Source organism: Phyllopteryx taeniolatus, chromosome 17 (genome assembly GCF_024500385.1).
Source record: "Phyllopteryx taeniolatus isolate TA_2022b chromosome 17, UOR_Ptae_1.2, whole genome shotgun sequence".
Classification (NCBI taxonomy): Eukaryota; Metazoa; Chordata; class Actinopteri; order Syngnathiformes; family Syngnathidae; genus Phyllopteryx; species Phyllopteryx taeniolatus.
The window spans coordinates 3,546,480-3,563,058 of NC_084518.1; the positions used below are offsets into that span (position 1 = coordinate 3,546,480).

Below are 16,579 nucleotides of genomic sequence, written 5' to 3' on the forward strand. Positions count from 1 at the left end.
GTCAGTGCAATAGATTAATTTACCCGCCTCTCTATTTGTGGGAGAAAAGATGAATTTCTTTAATAATGGTTTTCAAACAGTTTCCGAGCCTACGCAAGGGCGGTGCTTGCAGAGACGCAAGTAATAATTTAATATACAGCACCTGTAGTATTGTTGTGGAACTGAAGTCAAGAGTTAATTTGTTTGTCATTAAAAGCAACCTAATTATATATATGTCAGTTTTTTACCTACATGTATTTTTTTTAATTAGTCTTCCCGTTAGTTCACGCACTGTCAGGACATAAATTACGCAATCCAATGAAAAACAGTAAGTACAGCGGTAACTGAGGGCGCCTTCCTGTGCCACGTGACGTAAATTTACGGCACATCGCTGGAGGTGGGTGGAAACCTCTCCAAAACCATAACTTTTTCAGCATGATGTTGAGGGTTTCACATCTCTTGATCAAGGGGAACAAGCCATTTTCAACACTTTATTTTGGTCAGTAATTTCTAAAAATGACAGACCCGCGTCTACGTGGTAAGACAAATTGGACACAGCAACCCAGCCATGTCCAAATTATTTTCTATTTTTCATCCACAACCCCCTGCCTCACCAATCGTCGAGAAACATTTTGGGGGAGAGGGAGGCCCTTCATGAGGCATACGGGGTCCAGATTCTGTGATAACACACCTGCACGTGGGAACTGATCAATATTATCGATTTGTGAACAATGGTGAAATTGCCCAAATTTGGACATATAATGGTGGGAAAGTGTTTGTCCCCTTACTCATTTTTTTTTTTTTTTTTTGCATGTTTGTCACACTTAAATGTTTCCCATTATCAAATAAATGTAAATATTAGTCAAAGTCAGGACAAAATGCAGTTTGTAAATGTTTTATTATTATTATTAAGCGAGAAAAAAAATCCAAACCTACAAGGCCATATGTAAAAAATATTGCCCCCCACCACTAAAACATAACTGTGGTTCATCATACCTGAGTTCAATTTCTTTAGCCACGCCCAGGCCTGATACTGCCAGACCTGTTCTCAATCAAGCAATCATTTAAATAGGACAGGCCTGACAAAGCAGATCAAAAAAAAAACCTCAAAAGCTAGACTTCATGCCTAGATCTACAGAAATGTAGGAACCAATTAGAAATAAAGTAAGAGAGATCTATCAGTGTGGAAAAGGTTATAAAGCCATTTTAAAAGCTTTGGGACTCCAGGGAACCACAGTGAGAGCCATTCTCCACAAATGGCAAAACAAAGAACAGTGGTGAACCTTCCCAGGAGGGGCTGACTGACCAAAATTAGCCCAAGAGCGCAGCGACGACTCATCCAAGTGGTCACTAAAGACCCCACAACAACATCCAAAGAACTGCAGGCCTCACTTGCCGCAGTTAAGATCAGTGTTCATGACTCCACCATAAGAAAGAGACTGGGCAAACATGGCCTGCATGGCAGAGTTCCAAGATGAAAACCACTGCTGAAAGGCATACAGATCCACTATTCTGCAAGGCCATGCAGCTGAACAGGACAGGTTTGTTTAAATAAAAAATACACCGCTGAGCAAAAAGAACATGCATAAAGGCTCATCTCAATTTTGCCAGAAGACATCTTGATGATCCTCAAGACCTTTGGGAAAATACTCTGTGGTCTGACAAGACAAAAGTTGGAACTTTTTGGAAGGTGTGTCCCATTACATCTGGCGTAAAAGTAACACCGCATTTCAGAAACAGAACATCAAACCAACAGTGAGAAATGGTGGTGGTAGTGTAATGGTCTTGGGCTGCTGTTTTGCTTCCGGACCTGAAAGACTTGCTTTAATAATTCGAACCGTGAATTCTGCTGTGTACCGGGTTCTGCAGCAGGACAATGATACAAAACACACCAGCAAGTCCACCTTTGAATGGCTGAAGAAAACAAAATGGACTTCGGAGTGGCCTCATCAAAGTCCTGACCTGAATCCTATTGAGATGCTGTGGCATGAACTTAAAAAGGCGGTTCATGCTCAAAAACCCTCTCATTACAATAATTCTGCAAAGGTGAGTGGGCCAAAATTCCGCCACAGCGCCGTAAGAGACTCATTGCAAGTTATCGGAAACGCTCGATTGCAGTTGTTCCTGCCAAGTGTGACAAACATGCAAAAAAAAAACCAAATTATTAGGAAAGGGGCAAACACTTTCATACCACTGTAGGTTTCCACCTGACGCCAGCTACAGTACTTCATTTCACGCATCAAAACCTCATCGTAAACCGAAGACCCTCAGCATTGCATTTGGTGAATTTTTAATAGTTATAGAAGACTGAGTTGAGCACTTGTAATACTGTACTGGGGGAAAAAAACACTTGGATCCAGGAAATGGTTTCTCATGGGTGATTTGCATTTTGTGCAGGGCCTATAACACAAAAGAATGAATTCAACACACGCAAATATTGAAAAAAAAACAACAACAATATAAAGAAGAGCTCACTACAGGTGACGGGTTTCATAACCTGGATAATATACATCAGTATTTTGTCTTTGTACATTAGCCAAAACCGATCAGTGAGCAGAATAAACAGATGGTGGGATGTGATGAAAGACCAGCGCAGCAGAATGGGCACATACACTATATGGACAAACATTCACATTAAAATGGCACACATTCTAAAGTAAAAAAAAAAAAGAAACATTTAAACGGAACAGAAAAAAATTATAAGCATGCATGCATAATTTCTACTGAGGAAAACACTGACTCAAAAAAACAACAACAAACAAACAGCTACTAAAATAGCAGATTTTTGGAGGACCTTAAATTGTACTGTGTAAAAGAGTACACATCATAGGAGATTTATTGCTACATTAAATTGGGAGCAATAGCATTATTATACTCCATGTGTCCTGGCTATCAGACCAATTGAATACACTGCTTATACAGTATTTCATTTACTCCTTGATCAATGTCAGTTGACGTGGCTGAACATTTTTATCTGGAGGCACTTTTGCAATAAGACGGAAGGAACTTGCGCATGCACAAAATGAGTATGTTGCGTTGTTTGTTAATCAAAGAATGTGATAGTAAGACTTTCAATAGCTAAATAAAACCCAACATTACTATGGAACACATTTGAAAGCAGGTTTGTCAGTGTTTGATGACAAATGCCAAATATGGCTAGAGTCTAGAAATGATAAGTGTTGTCATTCATATAATGCTTGAATCAAACAAGCTTTTCACAACATTGCAATGCTTAATTTAAGACCTCCTGCTGAAAAATAAACCCATAGAGCACATGTTGGAGAGGGGAGAAAAAAACAAATGAGAGCCAGCGCAATTCATTTGGACTAAGTGCATGATGTATGGAGAGGGATCTTATATATTATCCGGCTTAGTCTGTGCTATATACATGTCTTTACAATATCTTCCTGAATATTGAAGCAGTTCATTGACTTGCAAAGTGTAATTTTTTTTTTTTTTCTTATGTTCAGTTGGCACTTGCTTGGTGGTCTGTCAGCCGTGGTAGTCACTGTAATGTTCTATTGCAGCTTAGAGGAGCCAGTCAGTCTTCCTGCCAAAATAAGAGGACGACGAGCCTGGCAAAATGGTGGAAGAGTGCAGGAAACAGTGCCATGTTGAGTTTCAATTGGAGACCTATGGAAAAGCACACAACACAGGAATTATCACGACAGACGTCCACAGTGGTTGTTCAGACAAAAGGAGAAATTGAACATGACAGAAATGTGTTCTCCAGCAGGCTATAACAGATGTCAAGACAGCTTCAATATCTGTGTTGCACACTACTACTTGTCACTGCGCCTAAAACTTCTGCCAAATGCAAAAGTGAGCTGTGGTATAAAGAGTCCATGTTTTAATGCTGACCAACAGTCTTGTATAAAACACCTGAAAGCAATGCTTGGGCAAAGTAACGCAAAAGGAAATAATTTGGGTTGAAGTTAATTTTGTGCAATTTGACAGTTTTGAATGGTTTAGAAACCACCTTGCCCGAGGAAGAACAACCTATCAGAGACAGAGGACATGACCGACGAGCTGTCAATTCATTTGCCGTGCGCACATGTAGCGGTCACCTGCACACCCCGCAGCCTCGCTCTAACCTGTTACCTAAGGCTTCAGGAGCTCTGCGGAAACTATTTCGAAATATCCACCTCTCGAAAAAAAAAAAAGACAAAGCACGGCTAAAAGACTCCTATGATGAAAAATATGAATGGATTGAGGTTTCCCTTGCCCCGACGCGGGTCACCAGGGCCCCCCTCTGGAGCCAGGCTTGGAGGTGGGCCTCGAAGGAGAGCGCCCGGTGCCCCATGGGTGCAGTCCCGGCCGGGCACAGCCCGAAAGGGTAACGTGGGTCCCCCTTCCCGTGGGCTCACCACCTCTGGGAGGGGCCATAGGGGTCAGGTGCGGTGTGAGCTGGGTGGAACGTGATTGGGAGGAACGGCCCCCCCGATCAGAACCCGAGCGGTGTTCTGTTATTGGACTTCTGTGCTCATCACGGATTGTCCATAACGAACACCATGTTCAAGCATAAGGGTGTCCACACGTGCGCTTGGCACCAAGACACCCTAGGTCGCAGTTCAATGATCGACTTTGTGGTCGTGTCATCCGACTTGCGGCCACACGTCTTGGACACTCGGGTGAAGAGAGGGGCGGAGCTGTTAACTGATCACCACCTGGTGGCGACTTGGCTCCGATGGTGGGGGAAGATGCCGGTCCGACGTGGCAGGTCCAAACGTATTGTGAGGGTCTGCTGGGTACGTCCGGCAGAATCCCCTGTCAGAAGGAGTATCAAATCATATTATGATGATTATAGTATTATTAGTCATTTCAAACTGCTCGAAATTGCCAGGGGACTCTGCATCATTTGCACAATTGTAAAAACTAAAAATAAAAAAATAAATGTATCGGCATTACTGGTATTAACCTTTTGGAGAGGCACTGCATGGTCCACACTGCATGGTCTACAAACTCATACACAAGATGTGATGTAGATGCAGTCAATGGACCATTAGAATACATTCCACAATTTCTCTCCATTTCTTGAAGACGCCAACTGAAGCCAAGCTATCAGCAAGAAGCCCCCGCAAAGAACAATGGTTCAAAAACAAATACACACTGAAGTAGTTCCAACTTGCCAAAGAACATAGCGCTTAGCCTCAGCAGGAATGGCGCAACATCACACAGACTGTTAAAAGCAAGATTGTTCTTCTTGGATTTAAGGGCTACGGACAGATGACACCCAAACACTGAATTCAAGACACGGTTCACTGTGAACAAAGTGAAGCATGTTGACACAATCACCATGATGCGTGGCCTATTTATGCCATTACGGACATCATGGATTAGTTTGAATACATCAGAATGCTTAAACAGTTCATGCTGCTATATTCCAAAAAGGAAATGCGCTTGAAACAAGACAATGAAACCAAACGCACCAGTAAGCAAGAAGCATCTTGGTTCCAGACCAAGCAGTTTTGAGGCCCCTTCTCAAGAGCAATTTTGATTTAATGACAAAAATCGATTTTAATAACAACTACAGACCTATATCTAAACCCAATAGAAGACGTCGTGTGAGGTCATGTGACTCTCTTGTGTCGTTTGATTGGTGAACTAGACTTAAACGTCACTTGTGCTTAAATTGGATTGGAGCAAACAGCACCCAATGCAGAAGTCCAAGTCGTAGTCTCGCGCATGAAATAGTTGAGAAATAAGCAATATTTAATAAATAAAAGTAGCGAGCGACATTTAGATCATTGTAATGGAGTAAAATTACCGTTACTTCTTAACAGCAGGCGCGGCGGAAGTGTTTTTTCTGGTCTCGTCAACTCCTGTGCAATTCCAGAGCACACAGCCGAAACCTCAGGGCGATGCGCTCGCATATTAGTCCGCCGCGTAGTAATACTGAGAAATTACATCTGTGTGTGGATGTGTGGAATGGATCTAGCTGCCAGCGTTCGAGGAGTACGAAACAGCCTATGACGTCAGCGACGGCGGCTGCGACGGCAGACATAATGTACATATAACATGATGTATGAGTGAACTGAATGGTAGTTAGCGTTTCTTTTACCTGAAATGGTAATCGCTAGTGCGCTAATGCTAATTGTGAATGCTAACCGTTTTACTGGACTCCTGCCTCACACTTCTGAGGACCCGGGATTCAAATCCGGCCTCGTGTTCTCCCCGTGCCTGCGTGGGTTTCCTCCCACATCCCCAAAACATGCATGGTAGGTTAATTGAGTGCGAATGGTTGTTTGTTTATATGTGCCTTGCCATTGGCTGGCGACCAGTTCAGGGTGTAAACTGCCTCTCGCCCGAAGATAGCTGGGATAGGCTCCAGCACGCCCGCGACCCTAGTGAGGATAAGCGGTACGGAAAATGGATGGACATTTTCACACATTATCACAAGTGTCATGGTAAGAAAGTGTCAGAATCCACCATACTTGCCCTGAAAACATGAATGTAGATCCTTGTTAAATATCACTCAAATGCAGTCTCTTGGCTTTTCCGTACACAGCGTGCGACTTTTCTTTTAAACGCTCCATGCCTGTCCTCCCGCCACTCTTTCTACAGAGAAAAAAAAGACAAAAAAATCTGTTAAGTTTAAAAGTCGTTTTTCCCATTCACCACTTCTTCTGCTTTTAACCAGCATACTTACTGCTGCATCGACGTTGGCTGGCGAGTCACCATTTGGGTCTGCCAGCATGGAGATAACACTAATCATGATAGTTTCAACAGTATGGATGGGAAGCCAGCGTTCTTCCGGTTTTTCATAGCCATACTTGTCCTCCCCAGGTTCGTGTAAAATAGAAATACATACATCTCCATTCTTGTCAACTACAACAAAAAACGGGGAATACAATTAATTAAATGACAACACGCTAATCTTCAAAATAAATTAAAACTAGTTCATGTCTGCTTTGACAACTTCTTTCTTATGCAGTATACAGCCACATAACAAATAGGTTTAATTTCTATTCTGAAATAGCATATACCAGTACAATAATAATAAAACAAAAGTTAATTGCATATAGTATAATAAATAAAGGTGCATCTCAATAAATTTGAATATTGTACAAAAGTTAATTTATTTCACTAGTTCAATTCAAAATGTGAAACTCATAATACAGATTAATTAAACACATACGAAATAGTTTTCAAAAGGCTAATTCCCACGTACCTAATTTCTACACTAAAAATCATTTTGATTGTTTCTTATCTAATATTCACATTTCTGCTGAATGGCGGAATTTGGGGTTTCGTTAGTGTAAGCTTTAATCATCAAATATATACTACATATATATGTTAGGGGTGGAACGGTTTATGAAAACCGACCTAACTGGAAGTCGTCATCAACGCTGCTAGTGACATAAAGCTGAAGAGGTGTGGACTCGAGTCGTGAATTTGATGACTTAAGTCCCGACTTGAGAAAATGTCAGAAGACTTGCAACGCGACTTAGAGTTGAACAGAAATGACTCCTGACTTCACTCTGTCTCGAGCCCATTGACTTGAAAAGACTTGCCAAAATATTGAGAAACTAACCATCTGCAGCTCTCTCTCGATAGCTGCACATGCCAATGTTTATTTTATTACAGGAATTGCAGAATGATGTAACCAATGGTGTTCTCAATGGATATCACTCAGGGGGAAGTGTGCCACCATACTAAATCTCAACTCTTTTCACAGTTATGTATTCTGTATACAATTAATATCGACTGGTAAATTAACTAACAACCCGGTCAGCATGGTCCTTATTTGAAGCTGAATTCTCGAAGACAGGTAATTTACTGAAAAGTGGAGTTTTAACCTAAAAATGTTCATCAAGAAGCTGCCTACTCATCTAGGCCTGCCACGATAACATTTTTTTAGGACGGTACTGTATATTTTCCCAGAAGCGATCACATTCAACGATAGAATTGTTGATGTTTTTTTTAAGCCGCTGATATAATGATATTAGAGCATAATGATTAAATTACCGGTACATCCTTTTTAAAGCAATTACCTTAGTTCTCAAGAATTAAAATGTAGAACAATAAATACATGTAGAACAATAAATAAAATATTTTAGATAAATTAAAATTATCAAGAAAACAGACTCAAGCTCTGTTCATAAAAATTGCACTTAAATATTAAACATTTAGGACAGAGTATAAAGAGTCAATAATCTCTTTGGCAATATGCTGCCGATCAAGTTTCCAGTCGGTTAAGAAAAACAATAACAGCACAAGTAGATCAAAGCAACCTGTTTTGTATCAAGATTCGTACTGCCTATAAAAGTCTGCAGCATTTCTTGAAATGACGTTGAATGGCTACATCTGTTTTGCTATAAATCAGGTCACGCTACACTGCATACGTGAGCGTGCGCGATATACGCCGGCTCATTAATATTTGTATCGTTGGGCAAAGGCTTCTTTAATTGCAAGCTGACGGGAAACGGAAAATGTCCAACTGTGTTTTATGTTCCCAGTTGAAGAAATTGGAGTGGGACGGTTGTGTCTTACTTGCATTTTGTCAGTTTTTGTTGCAACTTCATAGAAATTCGACATACCAAGTCATTGGTGTTAGAGAGAAGGCTATGTGCATCTGCCTTGAATCGAAAATGTTCCCACATCGTTGCTGTGGCATTAAAGGCTTTGGAACTAATTCAATTAATTCCTTTAATTGCACAGGTACATGTTAGCCGTCTAACTTAGCTTTGACTACGCATGCAGCTCTCGCTGTCTGACTGCAGCACCCACATTTCAAAAATACACACACACACAACCACAGGCAATCGCCGCCCCCCCCCCCAGCCCCCCTTATCTCCAATTGGTTTAGACCACAAGGGTTTAATGCGTGTCTGCTTTCAAGGTCGCGGTGGTGTTTTTATTTTGTTACCAAAAATACTCAAATGGCTGCGAGCACCTGTGCAACCTCCTATTTTTTTTTTTTAGGTGCACCTTTGAGAAATTAGTGCGTATGAACAGAAATAGTGGATTTTGTCCCGTTCCACCCCTAATACATATATATCATTAAATATAATGTAAATATAATATAGTAAGTATAGTATTAAATATAGTGTATTGAATCTATATATATATATATATATATACACACACACAAGTTTCACTTTTTGAAATAAACTACTAAAATAATTGATGTTTTCTACAATATTCTAATTTACTGGGACACACCTACAGTGGATAGAGAAAGTGAACACACGTCTGTTGTAATACTCTTTCTGATTTTAAAAAAAAGTCTATAAAAATGTCTAAAATTGAACAGCTTTACAATTCCACTGAAAAGGAAACTAATCAATTAAGAGGAGACAAATCAACTAAAAGCTCAAAACAATCTCTGTCACCATCAAGCCACCATCTCACCATTTGTGCTTGACTGAGAGAAGCAAAGTAAAGTTGATTGCATCAATATTCACACCCAAAAACTAAAACAGAGTTGTGCTACAACTACAGCATTAAATATTTTGGGTATGAGTCCATCAGCATGGTGCTTCTTGACTTTGCCCACACTTCCTCATGAAGGGGGCCCACAGTCCCGAAATATGACACTGAGGTTACGAAAAGTGCGCATCATAAGAATATGTCATCACACGGCATGAAGAGGCATGCTCAGTTACTACCATACATACTATTTTTCATTTGACTTTATTTAAAGCCTACAAGTGTTTTTCATCCATTTATTTAAAAGAGATTTTCAAACAACTTTACTGCCTTAGCGTAGGTTAGTAATAGACTCCAGCACGTTCCGGATTCCAATTCGGGTTACGTCGCCGCCGTAGGAACGTAACTCAGTCGTAAACCGACGACCCCCTGAACATAGCCTCCAAATGGGTCAGACTGTGATGGCATCTCTTGTACACAGTTCTCTTCAGATCACGCCACAAATGTTTTTGTTAGATTTAGGTGGGGGCTCTGGCTGTGCCACTGAAATTGCTCTTGAAAGTGTTCATTATTCTCCTGCTCTAGCCAAAGAAAAACAACACCAAAGCATGATGCTGCCACCACAGCGCTCCATTCACATTATGTTGGTCGAGTGATGTGCAAGGATTTTTTTTTTTTTTTTTTGTGAGCTGAACATAGCTCGGCCAAAAAAAGGTCAACCTTAGAACATTTCCCTCGTAACGTACTATGGGGAAACTGGATGTTGTTTTTTTTAATGTCTGACAATAAAAAATTGCAAATATTGTTAATTCAATTTAAAGGTCAGGTGATTAAAAAAGGTATATTTTATGATGTTTATCTTATTGTAAATGTTTTTAAATTGTAAACATTATTGGTAATCATTTGAAATTATAGTCTAATTCTTTTATATATTGATCAAGGGTATGTTCACTTTCTACGTCCACCGTAAGAGTTCCTGTGTTGTACATGAATATTTCTTCATCGAAATCCTGCATATTTCCATGGTTAACCACTAAGAGAGCCTTGTTAATCAACAATTTTAAACTTAATTTCAGGTATTTTTGCAAACACACTGTTCATCTCCTGGCTGTACCTACCATTAGGGTGCCAAATATCTGTGATAAATTTCATTTTAGGTGGCCTTAGAGGGTAGTCTTTGGGAAATGTCAGATGAGCTTTAAACACACCACCTTCACTGTGAACATTAAAAAAGGCCAAATAGAAGAATTACTTGAACAATGTCAATCCGATAACATTTCAAAACATTCATACCTGAAAGGGTGACAACAGTAGCTAAGACAAAAGGTGAGTACTTACTAAAGTGTGTCTGGTGGCCCGATGATAAGAACTTCCCATCTGTAAAGATCATTATCCTCAATCAGGCCAGCTGAGAAACCTTCTACTGGGTTTTTATTGAGCTCTAGAGACAAACAGAAATGGCAAGTAAGCCCAGTACACATGTAAGGATTTTTCAAATCGGAAAAGCTTATTATCTGTGACAGACCCCACACGGAGAAAAAAAAATCTGACATTGAACAGTTTTGGTCATATTGTGTGTGGTGTGCTCCCATATTCTCAACACAGTTATGTTCTGCCGCCAATCTCAAAATCTCACGTGATCACACATGATCTCACAAAAATTAATACAAGCAGACACTTCCGGGTATGCACCAATGTTACCCGAGTGTTTGCAAAAGGGCCGGAGGCGGGACCGTTTTGAAATGGCAAAGTCGTCAAAAATAACTTACTTTGGAAAATACTTCTCGCCGTCTGGGGAACCCACTTTTATACAAAATACGTCATCGGGTAGGACATCTGGGTTTTCAGATTTTTTTGGATTGGCAACATTCTGTTTCACTTCACAGTTCACGGAGTCAATAGTCAGCGTTCCCCACATACATGAAGATTTTTGATCATAAATGTTGAACACACGACCCATTTCGGACCCTATTATCGAGATCAATCCACTCTTAACACACTTCAGACATAAGGAAAATTTAATGGGATAATATTGGACGGATAGTTAACTAGGTGTACTTTTCACTCCCTTGGCCTTAACAACGCAATCCAGCGTCTAAGGAATTAGACACAATTAGATCAGGGTTGCATTAAGATCAGCATATTGCAGTAAGCACACACCAAGTAATTATCTGAGGTCTACTAACTGTATTATGCTGCAATAGCAGGGCTGCATAGCAATAAACTGCAACACTAGTAAATCTAAAAGCTCATCAAAGCTTTATGAAAGTGTTTAGGAAAAACTATCTTGGCTCTGATTACACATGAACAAACAATAAATGAAGCAACTTAAAAGAGGGAAATAAATCTTGATGAAAGCGTCGTTCAAACAGAGATCCTGCAAAATAGCAAGATTGGAGACATAACAGGATATCTGGCATTTGCCATTAACACGGGCCCGACTCTGTTACGACTCATAGTGCAAACAAACGTGGAATATCACTAAAATGACTTAGTCCCGCCAAATTAGAGTGCTGCTCTTATTGTTCTTTGGATTCAAGTTGGGAGGTGCATATTAAGAATTTGACTGATCGTTAACAATTTATTAGTGAAGTCTTTGAAGCAACTAAGGCAAAATGAAGTACAATACTGCAACCAGCAAGGGAGGTGGAAATCTAAATTAGTAGGCGATCTAAAGAACGGTGTGAACTTGATGTCAGCTATGGGTTAGTTGGGTTCCAACTATGCAGACCTCCGCTATGGCACAATTGCTCCAAACAGCCTTATTCTGCTCAGTACAACACTGGGTTTGAAACAAGAGTTCAGAACATTCAGAGAGGGTTAAACATTACAAATAATATTGCTAAAAATAATAAATTCATCATTGACCATCCATCCATCCATTTTCTGTACCGCTTATGGTCACTAGGGTCGTGGGCGTGCTGGAGCCTATCCCAGCTATCTTTAGGCGAGAGGCGGGGTACACCCTGAACTGGTCGCCAGTCAATCGCAGGGCACAGAAACAAACAACCATTCGCGCTCACATTCACTGATCATTTTTCCGATAAACTATCGAGGACACTGAGTCAAATGCTCATCCCTCGTTTAATGTGATACAATATCCTGTTGAAATGAAGTTTTGATAGCAACATTATATTTCTTTTTAATGAAAAAAAAAAAACGTAAAATTGACATTGAATGCTGTATTGCTGAACAACTGAAAATAAAATGTGGATATAAGTGCTCTTTACTGGACTTCGATATTTAATACAGGGGGTCCTCAGTTACGAATTTAAAAAATTCAGATTCAGACAACTTTATTGATCCCGGTACAGGCAATTCGTATTCAGCTTCTAAAGAATAAACAACATCCTAGAGGACACAGCAAATCGTTTGAGACCAGTTGCGAGAAGTGCATAAAAAGGAATAGAATAAAAAAATTAATAAATACAAAACAATAAAACCACATCGTAAAAGATTAAAAGAAAAGTGATTGATTTCAAATTACAGGTAGTGGTTCTAGTGTTGACCGGCCTAAAACCAGAGAGAATGAAGGACTTTGAATACCAGTTTGCCCTCATAAGGGGGCACACAGTAATGCCGGCCAGAGGGCATTTATGCATTCAGGTTATTAATTGTCAGACTTAGGTTACCATGCATTGCTTACCATGCAATTAAAAAAAAACCTTGGTTGGCACAGCCAGTTTGCAATAAGATTTTTTTTTAATTTACAGTATGAACAGTGCTGTTCCGATTCTTGGACGTGTGCGGCAATACTGAAGTCATAGATCAAATACACTTGACCCACAATAAATGCACTGAAAGGTTGAAGCGATTGAAAACACACGACCTACAGCTCACCAGTGAGTTTCAAAAGCTGAGATTTCTGAACAGTAAAATTACAACCTACATTTCTGTTATGGTGTACTTGATTAAACACAAGTCATGTTCTCTCATAGACACCTCTTTGTGAGCGAATACTTGGTATCAATTTTGTTCTGAGGTCCTAAATTAGTGATTGTTAAAATGTAGTGTCAAACTTCTCCTTGAGACCATACATCATCACTCCCTCAGCAACCAAGAACTACTAAAAGGAATGGGCCCAAAAGGTGTCTTGGTTTCAAACATTTTACAATTTGTTGCACAAATTTAACTTAAGTTTTTCAAATTAAACCCCACATTTCCTTTTGTGTTTAGTTGGATTGAAGACTGGTCCAACATAGAGGGTATCTCTGGGTTAAAAGTAGGGTTGACAATAGTGCGATCAAATCAACATTTGTTAACTTGGCAGGCGGAAGTAGAACAGAAGTGACATTAGCCTACTGATTTATCGTTACACGCTCCTTTGAAGAGAAAATTGGTCAAATACAGTAGAGTGACGGGGTGTTTATAATCAGACAATACAGACGGAGAACCGATAACATCCCTTGCCAACACCACATCTAAAGGCACATGTCAGATAAAGTATATGTGCACAACAAAATGTTAATGACGATTACAACAAGCCCCACCCTATTTTTTATTTAACCTTTATTCATCCAGGAAAACATCATTTCGTTTTAAAATCTCTTTTACAAGAGTTTCCTGCTCAGGACAGGTATCGAACACATACAACGGGTTTGACAGTACAAGCTAACAACATTCAGATCGTCTCACAATACAACAATCAGCAGCTTTCCTTTACAACTTTCACAGTACAAAGTCTTTGGGACTTCTGACTACGAGTGACATAAATAATACAGGATTTCCTTTTACACACACACACACACACTAGTAAAACGCTCTTACATACACTACTGAAAGGCTCTCACGCACTACAGAAATCCTTGTCGACAACATTGTGAAATACACATAAAGCGGCCTGCACCCCAATTGACACTGTTCCACATCATCGCACTATTAGTCACTTTAAATTGCTCACATTTCTTGAAGTCTCTGCACCATTTGTACAATGGTCACTGAACCACATCTAATGATTCATTTCAAACTGTTCTAAATTGCGAGAGGACTCTGCATCATTTGCACAATTGTCCCCCAAAAATTGTACCTGCATTTACCGGTAAGCTTTCATTGCTCAGTGACTCTCCGTACTGTGTTCTTATGTCTCCAACGTATTTGCTGTCAAATGGCTGTCTGTTGTCGTACTCGAGCGGCTCCAACTCCCGGAGACAAATTCCTTGTGTCTTTTTTGACCTACTTGGCAAATAAAAGACGATTCTGATTTCAGTAGTGTATGAGAACATTGCAGAGCGTTTCGGTAGTGTGAGAGTGTTTCAGTAGTATGTGTGAGCGTTTTAAATCCTGTGTGCAGTAGGCTCGTTTCACTCGTGTCTATAAGGGTGCTTCACTATTGTGTGTAAGAGATAATCCCGAATGAGTCCCTGACGGCCCCTCAAATCTGACAGCGAGCCTACAATTGATGTGTATACATCATGACGACAGCATACTCTCTCCGTACACAATGCTATCGCGTAAAGACAATATTGTGTCTGTCAACAATTGCCTCGGTGATCTTCCCGCAGTTTATTCTATTCGTAATGGGACCTTCGCGTTAATGCGGAACAGTTTGCGCCCGTACCATCGTTCGAGTCCCTGCTATATGTTCATTAGCAAGGCAGGCAGTATCCGCTAACGCCAAATATGTCATTACCTGCGAGCTGTCTCCTTAGTAACAGCGCTGATTGAGGCTCTGTCATAGTTTAGCCAATGTGATGCAGCTATTGTGAACAGTAATATGTCGCGCTAACAGCTTTATATTCTCGTTCACTACACAGTCCGCCGTCTCCTCTATTTTCCGTTTAGCATTCGCGACATCTCGTCGTCTTCTTCGCCGGGTATTGCTGCAGTCCTCTCTCTGCTGAGACCTGTTACTTCTTCTTCGTTTGTTTGGTAGCAGCTGGTGTCCTCATAAATACGTTGCTGCCATCTTCTGACAATTACTTACATTTCAAAATAGTGTACAGTAATGGGCAAACGTCTAAATGCAGCTTGCTTCACCTCGTTTGGATGTGTGTGAACTTTTACTGTTGAGATATGAAAATTGGACGTAAACCATCATTTATTAAGCAACGAGAAGACTGTTTGAAATAAAACAACAACTGGGTAATGTAAATGTAATATTCACTGTAAACGCTAGATGGCAACAACTGACGTGAGGCACACGTCCCACTAAAATGTGATTATTATTTTTTTAAATCAGTACATGAACATCTACCATATATATATATATATATATATATATATATATATATATATATATATATATATATATATATATATATATATATATATTTATTTATGTATTTATTTTTTACTAAATCGAGTTTTATTTATTATTTGTTTTCCTCTTAACATGAACGTATAATTAATATACTTTTATATTTATGATAAAAATTTGACTTTTGGTCAAAGTATTGTGTTGTGGCGAAAATCAGTACAGCCTACGAAAAACCCTACAATGTACCTGAATATTCCCTTTATGTCATATAGTCAGGGTTTTCATCTTGAGGAGCCACTGAACAGCTAACCACGTAACCTTGCTGATGGGTTAGCAACTCTTGGATCAATGGCCACTTTGTCAAAATGAAAGCCAACAAACCTTGTTTTATGTTACAATAAAACATTTTGTATGTCCCAGTGTTTACACCATGGAAGGCAAAAGTACAGATAGAAAAAAAAAAGACTGGTAAGTAGAAGTATTGGTTCAAATCATCAAAATGATAAATAAATTACCGAAAACTTTTTTAAATATTGGGCTACCGGTACCTGTTTTGATTTTTATTTATTTAATATTTATTTATTCAGATAAGACAACTCAGACAGATTCTCATTTGTAATGCTGACCTTCAAAGCAGAGTAAAACAAAGTAAATACAATAAAACAAATACAGTACATACAGTATACAAGAAATTGTACAATGTGATATAGTTATATGCATGCATCCATCCATCCATCCATGCATCCATTTTCCGTACCGCCTATCCTCACAAGGGTCGTGGTCGTGCTGGAGCCTATCCCAGCTGACTTTGGGCAAAAGACGGGGTAGACCCTGAACTGGTCGCCAGCCAATCGCAAACTGCTAAACTGAAGGTTTTGCTTTTTGTTGTTTCAATGGGAGACGGGTCTGGACTCCCGGCAGGCCGGTCTAGTACTCTTTTACTACCAAAACCACTCTGCTGTAAGACGTTTAGAATGTGGCTTGGCATTATCTTGCTGAAATAAGCAGGGATGTCCCTGAAAAGGACGTTGC

The 16,579-nt window shown here is 39.8% G+C and overlaps 1 protein-coding gene across 2 annotated transcripts; it reads right to left on the minus strand.

Moving 5' to 3' along the window:
• Positions 1 to 860: 860 nt before the first annotated feature.
• Positions 861 to 15,198, minus strand: ube2g1a (ubiquitin-conjugating enzyme E2G 1a (UBC7 homolog, yeast)). Of its 2 annotated transcripts, none has more exons than XM_061752604.1 (6): positions 14,981 to 15,198; positions 10,690 to 10,792; positions 10,470 to 10,567; positions 6,629 to 6,807; positions 6,418 to 6,537; positions 861 to 3,612 (listed from the first exon to the last, which is right to left on the minus strand). In XM_061752604.1, exons 1-5 carry the CDS (start codon positions 15,024 to 15,026, stop codon positions 6,451 to 6,453), a joined length of 513 nt encoding a protein of 170 aa, XP_061608588.1. In that variant the 5' UTR covers positions 15,027 to 15,198; the 3' UTR covers positions 861 to 3,612; positions 6,418 to 6,450. The 2 variants fall into 2 exon arrangements, with proteins under 2 accessions (XP_061608588.1, XP_061608589.1); XM_061752605.1 differs by having other exon boundaries at positions 6,414 to 6,537.
• Between the last annotated feature and the right edge of the window lie 1,381 nt (positions 15,199 to 16,579).

Bases quoted from the DNA above. Each gene is read 5' to 3' on its own strand.
- ube2g1a (XM_061752604.1), bottom strand. From the start codon at position 15,026: ATGACAGAGCCTCAATCAGCGCTGTTACTAAGGAGACAGCTCGCAG. The intron at 10,568-10,689 runs GTAAGTACTCAC...TAATGTTCACAG, and splicing joins GGGCCACCAGACACACTTTA to TGAAGGTGGTGTGTTTAAAG. The intron at 6,808-10,469 runs GTAGGTACAGCC...TTTTTGTTGTAG, and splicing joins AGATATTTGGCACCCTAATG to TTGACAAGAATGGAGATGTA.